General features: G+C 38.2%; 1 protein-coding gene across 3 annotated transcripts in view; it reads right to left on the reverse strand.

Annotated features, from left to right (window-relative positions):
* Positions 1 to 20,423, reverse strand: part of usp34 (ubiquitin specific peptidase 34) — a 300,100-nt gene that overhangs the window by 17,114 nt on the left and 262,563 nt on the right. For all 3 annotated transcript variants that reach the window (XM_073051066.1, XM_073051065.1, XM_073051064.1), the window contains 8 exons: positions 19,839 to 19,946; positions 18,245 to 18,349; positions 18,018 to 18,142; positions 17,019 to 17,142; positions 14,558 to 14,637; positions 11,347 to 11,487; positions 1,177 to 1,323; positions 120 to 279 (listed from right to left, as the gene is read on the reverse strand). In XM_073051066.1, the coding sequence (XP_072907167.1) occupies positions 120 to 279; positions 1,177 to 1,323; positions 11,347 to 11,487; positions 14,558 to 14,637; positions 17,019 to 17,142; positions 18,018 to 18,142; positions 18,245 to 18,349; positions 19,839 to 19,946 (990 nt within the window). The remainder of the gene's footprint in view (positions 1 to 119; positions 280 to 1,176; positions 1,324 to 11,346; positions 11,488 to 14,557; positions 14,638 to 17,018; positions 17,143 to 18,017; positions 18,143 to 18,244; positions 18,350 to 19,838; positions 19,947 to 20,423) is intronic.

Below are 20,423 nucleotides of genomic sequence, written 5' to 3' on the forward strand. Positions count from 1 at the left end.
GAACGTGCATTTGGTATTAAAGTCAACTATTAGTTCTTGAGGGGATGCATTCCAATACAGAAGTGGCCAGCAATAGTTAGCTTCTATTCCAGCCAATAAGAACAATTTCTTACACTCACCCTTTGTCTTCCTTTCTTTTGCTTCTTGCTCCTGTAATGCATTTTTCTGTTGCTGACATGTTCTACATTTGTTTAACAAATCCTGAAGTGTCTGGATTAGTGCTGAGTCCAGTAGTTTGGGGGTGTGTATAGAAAGCAGCAAAGCAAGAGCTCGAATATCCTGTTAATAGTAAAATAAATCAAAGACTTCAGTTTCTATTTTACAGTAGTCAGCAAGCACAATTATTCAAATCGCTGTGAATCCCTGTTTGACTAGCTTCTTTCTCCATGTTGTCCCTCTGTAGGCCAGGCTTCATCTTCCACACTGTCAATTTCAGCACTGTCTCTGTCTCTGCACTCAGTCACTCCTGTTGTGCTGGCTGTATTTGGCCCTACGACTCCTTTTAAAATACTAATAACTAGAATGTGATGAAAGGTAAAATGCAGACATGCCACAAGGTAGGAACCAGAAAGGGCTTAACATGTTTCATGTAGGAGGTTCATAATGAACATGGCGGATTTTTTTTGAAAGTATAGCTTGAACTAAACTTAATGCCAAATATGAAAAACTACATAAAATTCCCGCCAACAATCCAAGGGATTTAGTGTATAAATCTCAAATGCTTTCTCATAACCATTACTAGCAGAAAAGTCTCCATTTAAGAGGGATGATTACAAAAAATTTAAGTAACATTTGACTCACTTTCAATCATGACCTAACCCATTTTGAAACAGAAATTTATCTAAAATCTGTTTGGAGTACATATACCTTTGTATTAGGTTTGACACTAAGCCTTTACTGCCAATCTCATTAACGGTTGTGAAGGTCAAGGGAGAGCGAAGGTAAAAAAAAAAAAAATCCAATTTCATATTCTATGTTCAAAAGCCACACTGGTGGGCTGTTTGGGCCTAAATTGTAGACTATACAGTAAAATTCCACCCAAGTCACAGCACCTGAAGACCACGAATACAAAATGAAGATCAAGATATATTAGGTAGCATTAATTTTCAAAACATAAGATCCTACAAAAGGATGAATAAAAGCATTTTTAAAAAACGAAGACCATATGTATCTTACCCCATTTAAAATTGCACCAACTTTATAGATTTCAACACGCTGTCCCAGAAGCTCTGGCTCAATGTTATGGTATTCATTTATTAAGCTTGTGATCAAATTATTGATCAAACTGGAACAGTTTGAACTGGAAAAAACCTGATTCTGAACCTGGGGAGAAAACATCAAGAGTAAAGATGATACATTAAAAAAATTCAGTATATTAAGATTTCAAAAGCACTTTTGAACACAAAAGGTGATTCAAGCACTCATATTTCTGGCAGTCCTTCAGAATTCTCTTGAAATATTTGAAGTTTGGTTTGTATTATTGAATAATGAAATGCAGAAAAGGGACTGTTTGCACCTGTACCACTTCTTTGCAAGAGTTATCAATTTCATTCAATCACTGAGCACTTTTGCCATGATCTGTCAATTTTCTTCTTAGATAATGCATCCACTTCCTTTTCAAAGATTATAAATGTATCTGCTTTCACTGCCTTTCAGAGTGTATGCCAGTTCATATCTTACTACATACCCCCTCCAGAGGAAATTATTTCTTCTGATTTACTCTTAGAGAACAATCTTGAATATCATTATTCAAACCTTCCCACACAAAGAACAATCACAATCTTGAGTCTTTCCATTAAACAGAAGTCCCTCACTCTGCTAATTTTTCTCTGTAACCCTTTCCAAGGCGTCTGCAACCTTCAGTCACGTCAACTTGCACTTGCCACTCTCAAAAATTTACAGACTTCCCTGGTTCTATGTGCTCTTGAACCCACTTTTAAATTCTAACGTTTACTTTACATTACCTCTCTGTATTATTCCTTTCAAGATGCATCAGCTCACAATTTCCTGTTATTTGTTTAATAACCAATTAATATTCTATAAAGAAAAATGTGGGTCTTTTGCTTAAGCTTCATTATTTTCCAACAAATCACTTCTACACACTTTTCCCTCTCTTCTTCCACTGCAAACATTGAGGAACATTGCCAACTGCATCTTCTGTGTCAATTCCTACTGTAAGACTGCTTTTTTCATTCTATTCCTTTTGTTAGATAGACTGCCTGAAAACTACATTGCCAAAAAGTCTTTTTTCCCCTTCAGGTTAAACTATGCTTTTCTGGTTCTCTGAAAGTATCATATCAAAATCATCCCTTCTTTCTTTATTCACTTCTATTTGAAAACCTGCTGCTTTGCTTTCTGCCTTGAAGGGATATTCATGTTGAGTCGGTAGTAAAGAAGTCAGATACAATGTTAGCGTTCATATCAAGAGAACTAGAATACAAAAGCAAGAATGTAATGCTGAGGCTTTATAAGTCACTGGTCAGACTGCACTTGAAGTATTGTGAGCAGTTTTGGGCCCCTTATCTAAGAAAGGATGAGCTGGCATTGGAGAGGGTTCTGAGGAGGCTCATGAGATCATGGGAAAGAAGGAGTTAATATATGAGGAGCATTTGATGGCTCTGGGCCTGTATTTGCTAGACTTTAGAAAAATGAAGGACAATCTCATTGAAACCTATTGAATATTGAAAAGCCTTGATACAGTGGATGTGAAGATGATGTTTCTTAAGAGTGGGGGAGCTAAGGCCTAGTTGAATGTCCCTTTTGAACAGATATGAGGAGGTATTTCTTTAGCCAGAGGATAGTGAGTCTGTGGAATTCATTGCCACAGATGGCTGTGAAAGCCAGGTCATTAGATACCTTTCAAGTGGACAGTGATAGCTTCTTTATTAGTAAGGACATCAAAGATTATAGGGAGAATCCAGGAGAATGAGGTTGAGAGGAATAATAAATCAGCTATGATGGAAGGGCAGACCAGATCCAATGGGCCAAATGGCCTAATTCTACTCCTATGTCTTATAAAATAAAAGGGGTTAATAGATGCATTCCAAACTGGGCTAAGTGACAAGAAGCAGTGATGAATGGTTGTTTTCAGGCAGGAGAACAGCATACAGAGGTGTACCCCAGGGGTTAATATTTGATTGACTGTATTTCTTTTATATACATTCAACAGGAGCACAGATATAATTTCCAAATCTACAAGGCTAGAAGAAGTGCCGTGAATTGATGGGAAGGTAATAAAACACAGTGGATTCCAGTCATTGGTTATTCGAGGCAATTCAATATTAGGGACAGCTCTTAAAAAAACAAAACTAATTGAGAAAATAGCCAAGATTCCCTTAGTTTACTTGGACACTGTTGAAAAAGCTGTGATTTTCATCACTGATAATTGGCGAGAAATAAGCAATAAGACAATTCCAACCTGCTCTGCTCACTGTGCTTTCAAGCACTCAGATTGGAGATGCCTGAAACAGCCAGAAGTGAAAATGAAATGATTTGAAGTAATGACAGTCATTTTGAATGTTACAATAAAAATGAAGATTTGGAGGATGCAATTTTTGAAAGCATTGTCTGAAGGCAGTCCATTATTCGCACCAGGTTTCTTCACTGAGTTCGTTCATTTACAATCACTCAAAAGAACGAGCCAGAGTACACTGGATGAACTCCTCTGTCGATAACTATTAGGTATCAATGCACAGTTTTATAGTACTGCAGTATTACTGGTAGTGTTCTAATTTGTTCTGCAATTCTTTTAAATACATAATTTGTTATTCTGTTAAATGGTAGTGTGCTTTTTTTATACCTTTTTAACTATTTCCATGAAACTTCAGTCATTGGGGCCAGCCACTTTACTGGGCCAAAATGTACTGGTCATGATGTGTCCCAATTAAACAGAATCTACTACACTTCAAGAGGATACAAACATACTGCTAGAATTGCAGACACATGGCAATGAAATTTAAAGCAGAAAATTACATTTTATTTGGAAAAAACGAGGAGATAATATAGAGAACAAAATTCTAAAAGGTATACAGGAACGGAACGATTAAAGGATATCTGCAGAAATCTGACAGTTATTGATAAAGCAGCTTAAAATGCATATGAGATTCTGGGATTTATAATTTGAGGCACATACTTCAAGAGGATGGAAAATCATGATGAATCTTGACTAAATATTAGTTTACCCATAACTGGAGTACCTTATCCAGTTCTGGGCACTTTACTTTAGAAAAAGATGAGAGGACTGGTTCCAGTGATGAGTAACTTTCATTATGTGGTTAAATTGGGAAATCTGGGGTTGTTCTCCCCGCAAAAATAGAGGTTAACTGGGGATATGAAAAAATATTTAAAATAATGGAGTATGTAGACAAGCATACATGGTGAGATTCTTGACCTTTTCCCATTGGAGAGGTCAAGAATCAGAGGACACGGAATAAAGGCGATTTTCAAAAAAGTGATGAGGAATTTTATTTTAAATGCATCATGTACCGTAGATTCCGGATTATAAGCCGCTACTTTTTTCCCACATTTTGAACAGCTTTGAACTCTGCGGCCTTTAATCCAGAGCGGCTAATACATGGTTTTTTTTCATGCCGCCTCGTAAACATTTTGCCTCGTAACAGTAGACCAATAAAATTGATGAGTAGTTCACAGAGGTCCAATGAAATTGTACGATAAATCAAGCGCACTTTCACAATTAAATTATTGTAAATCAGTCATTTGTACTCACCCTCATCAACATGGAAAATACTCGAAGAAAAGCAAGACCCGAGCGCGTCAGACCCGATTAGACCCGATCGCGTTACGCAAGCGCGTCAGACCCGATTAGACCCGATCGCGTTACGCAAGCGCGTCAGACCCGAGCGCGTCAGACCCGATCGCGTTACGCAAGCGCGTCAGACCCGAGCGAAAACGCTGCTTTTAAGTTAAAGGCTCGCAGTATATATATTTTTACCAGTCGCTAGGAGATATTGGAATGTTGTTCGTGCTGTTCAGTAAAAAAGTATATGCAACGTAATTTGTGTTACCGATACGTATGTATATTTAAAAGTAGCGGTGCGGCCTAAAATCCGGTGCGGCCTTTACAATTAAAAAATTGATTTTATTTCTAAAATTAGAGCCAGCGGCTTTTAATCAGGTGCGCTCTGTAGTCCGGAATCTACGGTAGTTAGGATTTGGATTTCTCTACCAGAAAAGATGAGAAAGCCCATTCAATCCTGAAATCAATCATTAGTTTTGACTATGGGTGTTACAGCCATGTGTTATGATACCAGCCCCCTCCTTTGTGAGAATTGCAAGAGCCCTAGTGAAAGGGGGGTCAATGACCCAAGAGAGAGAGAGAGACAGGCTGAATGGACACAGGAAATGGAAAGACATTCCACTGGGACAAAAGCTGGTGACTGTGGCATTGTTCTCAGGAGACACCTGGGAACTGCAGACGTGCCAACTCGCAGGGACATTGTAAAGCCCTCGGGCAAAGTGGGCTGGTTGAGAGAGAGATTGCATCACCTGCAACCTGATTGACACCTGAGATCCCGTGAGGCAGTATAAAGAAGGGTCTGAAAGAGGACGACCTTCAGACGCACCAAGAAGAAACACCAAGAAGCACGATACCGCTTCCCGTGGGAACGGGAAGCCATTTTGAACGAAGCCACGTGCGTTAAATTCCGAATGCGGGGTTTGTGGCTGGAACCAACGGAAGATCGCTTTTAACTAACAACGGGGAAGATCGCTCCCCTGATTCCATGGATGTTTTGGGCAAGTTTTTCCGTTAATCTCTCTCTCTCCAACACGTGAAACCAAAAGCCTGCAGACTTCAGAGTGACTCTTTATATTTCCAATTGGACTCAGTATTATATACCCTAGACAACGAAAGAGCTTATTTCTGATTGATTATGGTTACACCGGTGTTTTAGATTGAGTTTTGACGATTTGAATGTTTTGTATTAACCATACGTTTGTGCCCTTATTGAATAAAACGTTTGAAAATAGTACCATTGGACTTCAACTGACACATCTATCTTTGCTGGTAAGTGAAACCAGTTACTGGTTTCGTAACAAGTGGGGTTCTCGTCTCGGGATTTGACACCAAAAAGGGGGAGGTCAGTCAATCGGGATTGTAAGTCAAAAAAAAAGTAATTTGGATCTGGTACGCAGGTAGCCAGACAGAAAAACCAGCAAAGATGGACGTGTGTGAATTTATGAAAAACGCGACTGTGGCGGCGCTAGAGGTGAGCACCAAATCAGACTTGTTAAATTTGGCGAAGGGGTTAGAGATGGAAAACGAGCAGGATCAAGCTGAGAGGCAAAGACAGCATGAAATTCGGATCAGAGAGTTAGCAGCAGCCGAGAGAGCGGCAGCGGGGAGAGAAAGAGAGAGGGAGGAGCTAAGGAGAGAGCGGTTTAATGTTAGTCGGGAGCTGAGAGTAGTACCTCCGTTCGAGGAGACGGATGTTGATAGTTATTTCTTGCTCTTTGAAAAGGTGGCAGAGAATCAGCAGTGGCCCAGAGAGCAATGGGTGGCGTTGTTACAAAGTGTGTTACGAGGAAAAGCACAGCGGGTATATGCCGCGCTGCCCACAGAAAGGGACGGGAATTATGATCAAGTAAAGGAGGCCATTCTCCGAGGTTACGAGTTAGTACCTGAGGCGTATAGACAAAGGTTCCGAAATTTAAAAAGAGGGTGGAATCAAACGTATACCGAGCTAGCCCATGAGAAGGGTGTGCTCTTGAATCGTTGGTGCACAGCTGAAAAGGTGGCCGAGGACTATGGGCGTCTCAGGGAGCTAGTTTTGATTGAGGAATTTAAAAGTTGCGTTCCGGAAGAGATCCGAATGTATTTAAGTGAGAGGACGAATCAGTCCATCTCAGAGATGGCTAGGCTCGCAGATGAATATGCCCTAACCCACAAGAAAAAGTTTTCCTCGCCAAAAAGTTACCCGAGAGACCGTCGGAATGGTAGGGACAGTCCGCCGGCTAAGGGAGAAACTCCACCGGGAGCTAGCACAAAAAGTGAGGATAACAGACAGGAAACCTGGAGATCTCCTGGTTTAAACTGTTTTAATTGTGGAAAGGTGGGACATATTGCATCAAAGTGCTTTGCTCTGAGAAAGGAGCCAGAGAGGGAGAGAGCAGCGATCCCTATCGGGCGTGCAGTGGTAATCAGGACGTTGACAAGAGGGCCCCAGGTAGATGGAGTACCGGAGGGGCGGGAGACATTTAGTTCCGAAGGAACCGTGTCTTTGAGGGAAGGGGACCCCCCCATCCCTGTACGAATTTGGAGAGACACGGGGGCGGAACTATCGTTAATTAGCCGTAATGTGTTAAATTTCGGCCCTCGGACGGGGGAGGTTGCCCTGAGAGGAATCGGGAACCAGATCACGGTCGTGCCTTTGCATAGGGTCTTTCTCGATTGCGAGTTGGTGTCGGGACCTGTGGAGCTAGGAGTCCTGCCGGAGTTACCGGGGGAGGGCGTGGACCTCCTGTTGGGTAATGACCTCGCGGGTGGGAAGATGGGAACCGCCCTGATAGTTGAGGCCCCGCCCATGGAGTCCCCGAGCTATCGCGCATGCGCGGTCACTCGCAGCCTGTCGACAGCGGCGACTGGGACCGCGCGCAGTTTGAAATTGGCCCAGACGTTTTTACCGACCCTACACCACGAGGGTTCAGAGGGTGGTAAAACGGAAGGTAGTAAAGTAAAATGGGGTAAGGGTAAGGAGATAGCCCTCCCCTTAGTGAAGAGAAAGGTCCTAGAGGTAGGAAATAAAGATGAGAAACGGATAAAGCTGTTAAAACGTCCAGAGTTGGACGTGGTTGATCTGTCTGGTTTGGCAGAATTGTTTGGAGAAGTTGAGAGTCCTAAAGATGTTCTCGATGGTCCCGAGAGTGAAATGAGGGCAGTCTTAGAGGAGAAGGGTACCCTTGCCGTGGAGAAGTCAGCTGAAATGGCCGAGGAGGTTGTTTCAGCTCGCAGGGTTGCGCCTTCCCCAACGGGGGGCTGCCTAGAGAGTAACTGGAAGGATCGGGGGACGTTAGAATTTGAAAAAGGTACGGGTGTTGAAAGCCTGGAAGAGGCCAATGTCCCGTTTGAGTGTGTCCAAGATGGGGATGCACGTGGTGCTGACCCTGGTAACGGAGCTCAGGGGAAGTCTGAGGTATTTGATTCAGGGGAACGGGGCGGCCGTCCTCGTGAGTCAGATAGACCTGGTTCGGGGAAAAAGGGGTTAACCTTGGGAAGTGTGAGTTCCCAGAGGGTTGTACAGAAGGGGGTCTTCAGAGTTAATGTGGAGTTTACGAATGGGGAGATAACTGTTGTTGTGGAGGGAGACGGGAAATCTGTAATTCCCAAATCAAAGGAAGAAAATTTAATGTCTGGATTGATGTCAGAAGCAGCAACCAGGCTGCAGAGACAATGGCTTGGTAACACGGTGCCTGCGAATCAATTACAGGTTGATTTGGAATGTAAAGGTGCCCCACACGCTATTGTTATTCAAGAGGGTGCTGTGAAAAGGCAGAATTTGAAATGCTGTCTGAACAAAGCGAGATCGCTTGCGGATCTTAAATTGGAAACTAATAGCATGACGGGTCCTGAAGAGAAAAACGACAAATGGCCTAAAATTAAGGAATTGGGTGGTCTAAGTTTGGAACACGCTGATAAAATAACTCCTATGAAAGGAGCGGGCGAAAGCTTATTTCGCCAGGGTGCCCAAGATCGCCACGAGGGAATTAACCGGAAAAAAGGCGAGGGTTAATGGGGGCGCGATTTTTAAAATAGCAGAAGCCGGTTTTAAGGGATTTTGACAAAGTATGTGAATAATAAAGACAACACCCATGGAAGCTTGACTGTTAAGTTTGAAAGTAGCATAAAAATTTGTCTTTTGCATGAACCTTTGTAGATGTATGTAAGCTAAGATCACACCTCCTTAGTTATGTTGCCGAAGAAAGCAAATAAATAAGGTGGTTATTGAGCTGAAGTTTGATGCTACCAGGCGTTAGTAGGGCACATGAGGTTAAGGTATTAAAGAAAAGGGGCACTGTACTTGTTAACTGTTTAGATGCTGACTTGAATGTATAACTGTATTACTCTGTAGTGAAAAGAAAAGCAGCTGTATTGTATTAGATTCAAAATTTCTGTAAGACTGTACCACTCTGGGTTTTAACCGCTGGTAAAAACCTTTTTAAGAGGGGAGGTGTTATGATACCAGCCCCCTCCTTTGTGAGAATTGCAAGAGCCCTAGTGAAAGGGGGGTCAATGACCCAAGAGAGAGAGAGAGACAGGCTGAATGGACACAGGAAATGGAAAGACATTCCACTGGGACAAAAGCTGGTGACTGTGGCATTGTTCTCAGGAGACACCTGGGAACTGCAGACGTGCCAACTCGCAGGGACATTGTAAAGCCCTCGGGCAAAGTGGGCTGGTTGAGAGAGAGATTGCATCACCTGCAACCTGATTGACACCTGAGATCCCGTGAGGCAGTATAAAGAAGGGTCTGAAAGAGGACGACCCTCAGACGCACCAAGAAGAAACACCAAGAAGCACGATACCGCTTCCCGTGGGAACGGGAAGCCATTTTGAACGAAGCCACGTGCGTTAAATTCCGAATGCGGGGTTTGTGGCTGGAACCAACGGAAGATCGCTTTTAACTAACAACGGGGAAGATCGCTCCCCTGATTCCATGGATGTTTTGGGCAAGTTTTTCCGTTAATCTCTCTCTCTCCAACACGTGAAACCAAAAGCCTGCAGACTTCAGAGTGACTCTTTATATTTCCAATTGGACTCAGTATTATATACCCTAGACAACGAAAGAGCTTATTTCTGATTGATTATGGTTACACCGGTGTTTTAGATTGAGTTTTGACGATTTGAATGTTTTGTATTAACCATACGTTTGTGCCCTTATTGAATAAAACGTTTGAAAATAGTAGCATCCGACTCAGCTGATCCATCTATCTTTGCTGGTAAGTTACCTGGTTACGGGGTTTTCGTAACACATGTTAATTATTTTTTACATTCTGCTGATTCTGCCTCATCAGTTAAGTGTTTCCAAAATTCTCCTCTTTTTCATAAAAATTCTATCCTGGTGTTTCAAAGGAAACCAGATAACTACGTGGATGAAAATTATTTGAAAAGCTGCACAGCAGGACAAGCTAGCTGCTCTAGTGCAGGGTGTGTATGGAATGGCTTTTTCTGCACTGCAGCCTTCTTGTGATTCCATGAAGGGTTGTATTCACAAAGGCAGCATTGTTTCTGTAGAAGATAATTTTTAACCTGAGATTATATTCTTCGAAAAGTGCATTTCACTGTGACAATTTGTCCACTCCACGGACAGTTACATTTTATTTTGCAAGAACTGTACACTTCAATTTTACATGAGTCTTGTGAGAGGTATCAACAAGGGATATGCTTAAGAAAGAGGATCAGATGCTATAATTCTTGACTTGCATTGGACATTAGGAAGTAGAAACTTGAAAATTAAAAGACAAAAAAGTGACTGAAGTAAAAACAAACAAAAATTTGGAACATGACAAACCAGAAATAACAATCGCAACGAAACTATAACAAAATCAGCTAACAGAATTAAAGTCAATAATTAAAAGGTAAAGGTGAATTATAATAACATAGAGCAAGGGTTTAAGATAAAACTATACATTAATCTTCAAAACCAGCAAAATAATAAATTGCAATCAATAAATTTTATGCAATTACTTCAACTTATGTAAATGCATTTATAATTTGCTAGAAAATTGTTGCTGATTTGCATCAATTGAAACTAAAGTTTATCTGGAATTTTTGTTTTCAGAATGGCTGGACTAAGCTTAGCAAAAACGTTAAGCTGACTAAGTGTCTTACAATTTTCACTATTTTTTTTCTTTCCTTGTTCATTTTACACATTTTTTCTCTTTAAGAATACTGACCATTCTGCTAGCTTTTAGCTTTACAAATTGCATGGTAGGTATCCTACTAAATTGGGTGTTCTTCATTTATCACCCTTGATCACCTGATTGCTTGAGAAAGTGATTAAACCCAATTTTGCTATTGAGTCACGTGCAGTTTCAGCTTGAAAGTAACCTTACTCCCTAACCTGAATATGTCGAGGTCCTGCATTACTGTTAAGTTTACAGTCAGAGATGACAGTTAATTCAGCTCTAAATACCAAAACTAGCCACTTACTCTCAAAGACCTAATAATCCATCAGAGACCAACACATAAACACTCATGACCAAATCAAATTTCCTTAACGTATACCATGGGTTTGCAATGATTTTAAAAAATTCTGTAAGAGTAAGACACCAGGTGAAATTTTAATAATGAATATCGATTACAGTGTGGAAACAAATGTGACAACATACCTTGGGGAGGAAACATGCAAGAAAGGTATAAACTGCATTGTTGTTTATACAGATCCTTTCGTCCATAAGAATACACTTAATATATTCAGCAAATACTGGTTCATCACACAGCAGTTTAACACAATTCTTTGCCATAGTTGACTGGAAAAGAAAGTCACAAATGAGAAGTGTACAAAAACTTAATGAGGTTTATTTGTGCAGTATTAAGTTGTTTCTCTCTTAGCAGCCAAGAGGATCAGTAAGCTAAAGATGGTTAGGTCTTGCTTCTGTTCTCTAACTAGCAGTTTCCCCATGGAGAAGATTCAGCCCCTGAATATGGCTGAATTTCATACACTTTAAAGAACAGTTACTCTTTATAATGACCTAGACATCATCACCTAATTCCAACAGTTCCAAACAGAATCTCAGAGGTTTCATCATTTAAACATTGGTAAGCCTTAGACTTATTACAAGTACAGGAAAGCACAATTTTCTCCAGTATTAACCTCCACAAAATCCAGTATTGCCAAAGGAGAGGAAAATACCTCCAGGATTTGCTCTGCCATCAATTTCAACAGCAATTGTAGAGTTTTGGTTTTGGAGCTAAACATTAATTTATTAAAAATATTTTCCATTTAATGCTTTTGGTTATGTGTTTTTAGCTAAACTGTCTATTAATTACATTAGGGACATTCAAAACTATTTAAAATCCTTTTTTACTTTGATGCTACAATACTGGGCATGGAGTTTTATTCACTGTTAAAGGTCTTTAGGTAGCTTCACCAGTGGTGCCCTCTTCAATGGAGACAAGAAGCACTACCAACTTGAAGACCTCACCATTATAGCTTTGGATAATTCTGGCCAGTGAAATTCACCCTGTGTAGCTGAATCAATTTGCACAGCTGGAGGGGGAACTTCTGGTAACAATTCTAGCTAGGTGAATGGGCTGACAAATGGCATTATTTTGAGGTACCACTGACTTGATGTGTCAACTATTAAGTGCATATTTGTCATGAACAGAACTAATGGCACCAAAACAAAGCATATTAAGTTATATTGCATAATTTAAATTTTAACTGATTTCTATCCTGCTGTAAATTGTTGATTTTACAGCAACTATAGGGAAAACTGTTCATACATAAGAACTTAAAAGATATGGGTGCAGTATATGCAATTCAGCACCTTATGCTTGCCCTATCAATAGTCAGCATCACTTTGTAGCATTAACCCCATACCCCTTGGTTCCTTAATATCTGAGTGTCCCTCCGTCTCTCTTACTTCTTCCTTCACTGAGCCTCCACAGTCCACTTGAGTACAGAATTCCAATGATTTATGTCCTTTGCATTCAACTTGATACTAACTAACTTTTAGTTACTCAAAATCAGGCTCAGAAACATTGTTCACATCAAACCTGTGGGCATTTTTGTATATTTCAATAAGATCACCTCCTATTCTTCAGTCTGTTTAATCTCTCCTCATACAATGTCACCCCCACCTCCAGAATAAATTTGGTAATCTTTTTCTCCAAGAACATCATTGTGGGAGATTAGGGAGACCAGACCTCTATGAAATATTCCAGGTATTATCTCAAAAATAATTGGAGTCGACTGTCTACTCTTGTACTCAAAGTGTTTACGTCAGGCTAAACTACTGCTTGCCTTCCTAATTGCTTGCTAAACGTTCATATTAATGTTCAAAAAACACTAAACAAGAATAACCCGTCACTCTTTTATTTTCTAAAAAGTGAGAAATTCAGAAATCAGAGGTGCAAATGGACTTGAGGGTGCTCATGCAGGATTTCCTGAAGATTAACTTGTAGTGGTAAGAAATTAGTTGTGGTAAGAAAGGCAAATGCAATGTTAGCATTGATTTTGAGAGGACTAGAATATAAAAGCAAGAAAGTATTGCTAAGGCCTTGTGAGGCACTGGTCACTTGGAATATTTATCTAAGAAAGGATATGTTAACATTAGAGATGGTCCCGAGGAGGTTCAAGAGAATGATCCTGCGAATGAAGGGGTAAACATATGAAGAGCGTTTGATTGGTCTGGGCCAGTAATTGCAAGAGTTCAGAGGACAGGTGGGGATCTCACTGAAACCTTTCAAATATTGATAAGCTTAGATAGAGTGGATGTTTCTTAAAGTGGGGGAGTCTAGGACCAGAAGGTCAGCCTCAGAAAACAAGGACATCCCTTTAGAACAGTAACCAGGAGGAATTTCTTTAGCCATAAGGTGGTGAATCTGTGGAATTGATTGCCACAGTTGGCTTTGGAGGCCAAGTCATTGGGTATATTTAAAGTGGAGGTTGATAGGTTCTTGATTAGTAAAAGCGTCAAAGGTTATGGGGAGAAGGCAGGAGAATGGGGTTCAGAGGGAAAATAAATCTGCAATGATGGAATAATGAAGCAGACTCAATGGGCCAAATAGCCTAATCCTGATATGCCTTTTGGTCTAAGGTCTCTGTTTACTAACACCTTTTGGTCTCTCAGCATTTAGAAAAAAAACCTCAATTTTTTCCTCCCATAGTGGACGACCTTACACTCTTTCACAATATATTCCCTCTGTTATATCTTTTTCTTTTCATTTAAACTGGCTATATCGCCTTGAAGCCTTTGTTCTCCTCACAACCTGACTGCATCAACTACAAACTGGGATATTTCAAGCTTGATCCCTCATCCAAATTACTAATAAAGATTGCAAGCTTTCACACACATCTCGATGAAAATCATCTCTCACATCTGAAACAATAGGGATTGTATAGTTTTAGAATAAAGGTAGCATTTTTTAAAAAACATCTCCATATACATACTTGTCCATGAAACACTTCATAACTTTAACATCAATCTATTTCATATAATGAAACATAAAAACAGACAATGTTTGAGACATTCAACAGGTCAGGCAGCATATGTGAAAAGAGAAGTACAGTTAATGTTTTCAAGTTGAAGACCCTTTGTTAGGCCTGCTGATAGTTTTCAACATTGTCTGTGTTTATTTCAGATTTCCATCATTTGCAGCTCTTTAATTTTCTATAACACTCATAAGTTACCTGTTAAGGATCTAACTCAATAAGCCAAAAATAATCTAAAACTAGAGATGCCAACAAATTATCAATATTGTCAGACTCTTAAAATTTAAAAAAACGTTTTAATCATATGAAATAATTATCACAATTTATTTATTCTCAAAGGTGAAATTAAAGCACACCCACAAATGAGAAAAGAGGCAAAATACCTGAGATTGGAAAATCTCTGTCCACAGTTTAGGGAATAATGCTAAATGCAGAGGTAAACCTTCATATGCTATCAGGACACCTATATAATGACAAAATAAACCACACAGTCAATGAAGAAGCAAAAATAACAATTTGAATTACAGTTCAATAATGGACAATGTAGACACACTCATCTTTCTAAATTTTCAACAGTGAGTTAAAATAAGTTTTCAAATGGAATGCCATGCAAATGGCTGGTATGTAATTTGTTTTCATAAAGTTTGGATAATTTATGAAGAAACCATTAAAAGCTATAGTGGTTACATATACAAAACCTTAGAACAAGTAATGAAATCAAATTTTACATAGATTCAAATAAAGTTAATAAATTAAAACTTCTAAATCTTACAATTTCAGAAATTAAATAAGAATAATGATTTAAATTTTAAAGTCATAAAGGGATTAATGGCAATACAGATAATTTATCAAAGTTTCTTCTTCCTCATTCATTAAGTCTTCAAGTTTATTTATTTCTTTATTAATTGAAGAGTCTATCACACAGATGGTAATGAAGAGGTGCAATGTAGACTGTCTGGTTGAGTGGTATTGCAATAACAATCTCACACTCAGTATCAGCAAAACCACAGGATTGATTGCTATCTTCAGGGAAAGGAAATTAGGATAACATACACCAGCTCTCATTGAGGGATCAGTAGTGGAAAAGAAGTAGCTTTAAGTTCCTGGGTGTCAACATCTCTGAGGACCTGTCCTGGGCCCAACACACTTGATGCAATCAAGAAGAAGTTACACCAATAGCTCTGCCTTGTTAGAGAAGTTTGAAGACATTTGGTATATCACTAAAGACTCTTGTAAATTTTATTGTACAGTGGAGAGTATTTTGACTGGCTACATTAAAGCCTGATATAAAGCTTCCAATGCACAGGGTCATTAGTAACTGCAGAGGGTTGTGAACTTAACCAGTTCCATCACAGGCACAAACCTCCCACCACTGAGGACATTTTCAAGAGGCGGTGCCTCAAGAAGGTGACATACATTATTAATGTTCCTCACCATCTAGAACACATTTCTTGTTACTGCTATCAGGGAGTAAGTACAAGGAGCCTGAAGACCCATATTCAATAGATCAAGAGCAGCTTTGTACCCTCCATCAACAGATTTTTGAATGGTCCATAAACACTGTCTCATTATTTCTTTTTTGTACTAGTTATTTATTTTATAATTTATAGTGATTTTATGCCTTTGTACTCTACTGCTGCTGCAAAACAACAGATTTCACATTGTATTAGACAGTGATAATAAACCTGATTCTGACATTTACCACATTTAATTTTTGTCAACTGGGCTCTCATAACTTTTTTTATGCAGAAACTCCCAGGAGTGGAAATGTAGTTAACATCCCACTAAAGTCCATCTGACCCTCAGCAGCCTAACCCTTTCTAAGCAGCACGTAATGCACATTCAGGATTACATCAGTGAGCTTTTGTTGTCTGCTTCCTACACCATGGGTAAAAATTCCAGGAATGTCCCGAAACAAAACTCCCACAACTGCACCCCCAATCTCTTGAAGCTATTTCAAGTATTCTTTCCCCACAATAAATGAGCCAACTGCTTTAACCCACAGAAAAATTAAGAAGAGGGGAAGCAGCAACAGAAGAAACTAAGACTGGGTAAAAGTTAAAAATAAATTATATATCTTTTAAAAAATAGAATTTCCTCTCCCTAAAGTAACTTGACCTCTATTGGGATTCTATATATCTTGCACTTTATAATACTTATCCAATATTGTTTGTCTAATCATCTCTCCAGCATTACTCTTTTAAATGACTTCCTTAAGTTCTTCTGTACCTGCACCTCCTATTCATTTTATCTTTGAAACCTACCTTCTTGATCCTTTCTCCTAATTTATCATTTTCACTAGAAACTATATCATGACTTTATCCCAATAAACTACCTTGATTTGCTTTCTAAGTTGAAGGTACTGTATATATCTAAGCTTCTGTGACGTTTTGAAGGATGCTGTAGAGTGATTATGTAACTACACATAAAAATGAAATCTGAAATTATGCTACTGAGCTTTGTTTGAAGTTTACAAAGCAAAACTGTACTAGATCACAGAAGTCTGTTGAAAGTGTCAGTTAGTCCCAGATTCCACCCACCATACAATCTCGCCTGCCCTGCTGCATAAAACTGCTTCAGATTTAGATCCAAAAGCCATCCAACAGAGTCAAAACAACTTTTGACCTAATCTTAAATGTTGGATCTCTGGACTGACCTGATGTCCACTGAAGCATTTTCGACGGCTTTTGAACAGCGCTTAAGTGCATCTGACAAGGATATTTATAAACTATTCAAATTAATGATTTTTATTTTAATTATCAGAAACTAAAGCAACAAAGTTTAAAGAAAAACAGATTAAAATACAAATAATTAGCCATTCAAAAAGATTAGGTTAGTCCATACTTAATTTCACCAGGGTTTCTGTAAATTTTTCACAGTTCACTGCTACTCGGCACAGGAGATGGATGAACTGATGGTATGAAAGGAAGTAATCGACTAGCACACGATCATAAACATCATCTTTTCCCTGAAAAACAAACTAGAATTAGAAGAAACAAGAAGGTCTTCACAAAATTGTTACCATTTGTTTTCACCAGTTTGAAAATAGAAATTTAACATGCAGTCCAAAAACTAAATATCAATATATTTTTATGCTCGAAACCCTGAAACCTGGAATAGGAATAAAATTAAATTTGGGGGTATTTCCTGTATAGGCATTGTTTGTGAGAGTCAAAACAACTAATAGTTCATAGTGCTTCTTTGGAAGCATGCCGTATACAAAACGTAAATGATATTTTTATGTACAAAAATTAATGGACAAAAAATATAATGTTCACAGTTACTTTTTTGGATAGTACATCAAACACCATTTTCTTTTAAATTAGATAGAATACAAGAGGTAACAGGTAGTACAAGTTTGCATCAGAGCTGCCAGATGGAAATTCAAGTACAAACAGTTTTGTGGGTTGAACAATAAATACTAGGTTTAAACACAAGAACAAATCCATAAAACATATCTATGCTTAAATTATAATAAATAAAGGGAGATCAAAATTGTCATCCAAAGAACTTTAATAGATATGTGATAATATAAATGCAAAAAAAATTAAGAAAGAAACCATTAAATAAGCACAAGTTATCTTTTTTATGAGTAAATGTAAAGATGCATATGCAGATATTTCAGGTAGTCCTTTTCCTCAGGACTGTTTAAGCATGTAATAATGCAGTCATTACCTTATATGATCACCGTGCTGATGGTCAGAAATTTGAAACGCAGGTTGTGAAATTGAGCAACAAAAGCTCTGCATAAAAATGACTTTTTCTCAAATTTGTCTTTAAAAAAAGTACCCATACTTGTAAGCCTTGTCCTAATTAGAACACTTCCATGGAGGCTCAACATACCTTACTAGTTTCCACCATTGTGGGCAAGAGGCACATATTGAGCTCTGGACGGGGAGGGCGGATATTATTCTTTCCACCCATTAACTTTATGTTCTCACGACAGGGAAAATAGGGGCCTAAAGACACTGTAAAACAAATTTTAAAGATATATAAAGCATTATTTTCAAAGACAATTAAAGAGATTTTTTTTTAGAAATACTGATTGATTACTTAAAGATTGCACTTACTTGGTATATTACTATGGTGGTATGTACAATGATTGTGCTGAAGGAATGGTACCAAAGTATGAAGGAAATCATGAGGACTCAGAAGAACAAGTTCTTTTAAAACATCTAGAAAGAAATGACAATTTTGCTTAACATGAAGGAGTAGAGCATTTTATACAAGTTTTTTTAAAAAATCCCCTGGAGTTGACCATTAAGCTGATTTGACAGTGCAGAATTTTGCAGCCATAAATTGTGTCATCATACAGGGAGAATCCCTACATAAAACTATACTACAGAAATATTGTAAGACCATAAGATAAAGGAGCAGAATTAGGCCAACAGTTGATTGAATCTGCTCTGCCATATCATCACAGTGGATCCAATTTTTGTCTTAGCCCTATTCTCCTGTCTTCTCCCTGTATCCCTGACCAACCAAGAATCTATCAACCTCTGCCTTAAATATACAAAAAGGACTGGCCTCCACAGCTGCCTGTGGCAAAGAATTCCACAGATTCACCACTCTCTGGCTAAAGAAATTCCTCCTCATCTCCATTCTAAAAGGATGCCCTTCTATTCTGAGGCTGTACTATTTAAACAATATAGAGTTTTTATATCTGTACAAAATATAATTTCACAAATACTGTGCGGTATAATTCCACAAAGCCACACATTGCAATTCTGTTGATATCTGATGGGAAGAGGAGATCAGAAAAACAACATTTTTGTTAATATTTCTGGAAATCATAAATTTATGACACAAGGGGCTTTTAATGCATGCCGAATGAAAAAGAATCAAGCTGCTCTGAATTTTCTTCACAGTTACAAATGAAACTATCTTTTGTTTTAAAATTTATTTTTATATCTCAAGTAATAGGTTACAATGTAATTGTGTACCCTTTTCTTAAGATCATATTTCAAGTAAAAATAACTTCGGCATTTTGAATCAATCCTTAAATCTAATGACCTTGTAACTGGTATGTGATGAACATACTGGGAAAAGCTGCGGTAAATGAGGAACTTACATAAGTTACTGAAACTCACCATTCAATACAATGGAAATTTTTTAAACGTACATTACCACACAAAAAAATTGGGCTAATATAGCTCGAGACTACATTCACATATAATTTCATATAATTTTTTAACACTAGTTTGGAACTTGTCTATTTTAAGATGTCAAACAAAACTACTTTTTCACTGAATTGAAGCAGAATCTCCATTATTTTAAGCTTTTTTTCCCTCTAAGTAAGCAGCATATTCTGAAATATGCTTCAAGCTTTACTAACCTCTTCCCTTATTAACCAAACATTAGTATCTGAATGGTATGTGCTAAATTATTACAAATGCCAGAATTATGACATACAGCAAAAACTACATTAAAGTTGGCAAAGCTATTTCATATGCAAGATTCTTTTAATTGTCAGGGAGCAGAGATTTAACTGGTAAATTTGTGAATCCAAATACCACATTGCATAAGATTTTCAAGAACTGCTTTGCCAATCAAATAACACTGAAGATTTACTTGATGGATGACACTAGTTCATCCAGATGAATCAAAGATTCAAGTGGTGACTTATTTACTTGTAGCCAAAGTACAATTTAAAGGTCCTATTACCTATACAAGCATTTCGAAGCTCTGGAGGACTATAGGAATTCAATAACGTGAGAAGTTTGTGAGCAAATTCAATTCTTTCCTGCCACTGGATCAAGGCTTGCTTAACATCTGCAAATGCAAGGTGAAAACAATGAATCTGAAACTGAAAATACTTCAACATAACTGCAAATAAAATATCTCATTTATTGAAAATAATAAGCAATTTAAGAAGACAACATGAAACATCCTATTGTAAACAAAGTCTACCAACAAAAGTAATTTGAAATAGTAAATGCAATATAATAAGTACACATGGTTACTAATTTATGTACGTGTAGGTCTGCTTTAAAAATGTGGCCTAGCAGGAAATAATATTTAATCATTGTTTCCCTTCATGTATCTCAACTGAAAATATCATAAATGTTAAAATTTAACATGACTGCAGATATATTTGTAATTTGAAAGCCTAGCTGCTTCATTCTTGAATATGGTTGAAGGATTTATTTTAAATCTGATACTCTGCAATTATGTCTACAGAAGCAAAATGAATATTAAAAATACTCCAACAGCAAGCTGAAAATCAAGTCATCAAAAGTAAACAATAAA

The sequence above is a fragment of the Hemitrygon akajei genome, chromosome 7 (assembly GCF_048418815.1).
Source record: "Hemitrygon akajei chromosome 7, sHemAka1.3, whole genome shotgun sequence".
NCBI classification, from domain to species: domain Eukaryota; kingdom Metazoa; phylum Chordata; class Chondrichthyes; order Myliobatiformes; family Dasyatidae; genus Hemitrygon; species Hemitrygon akajei.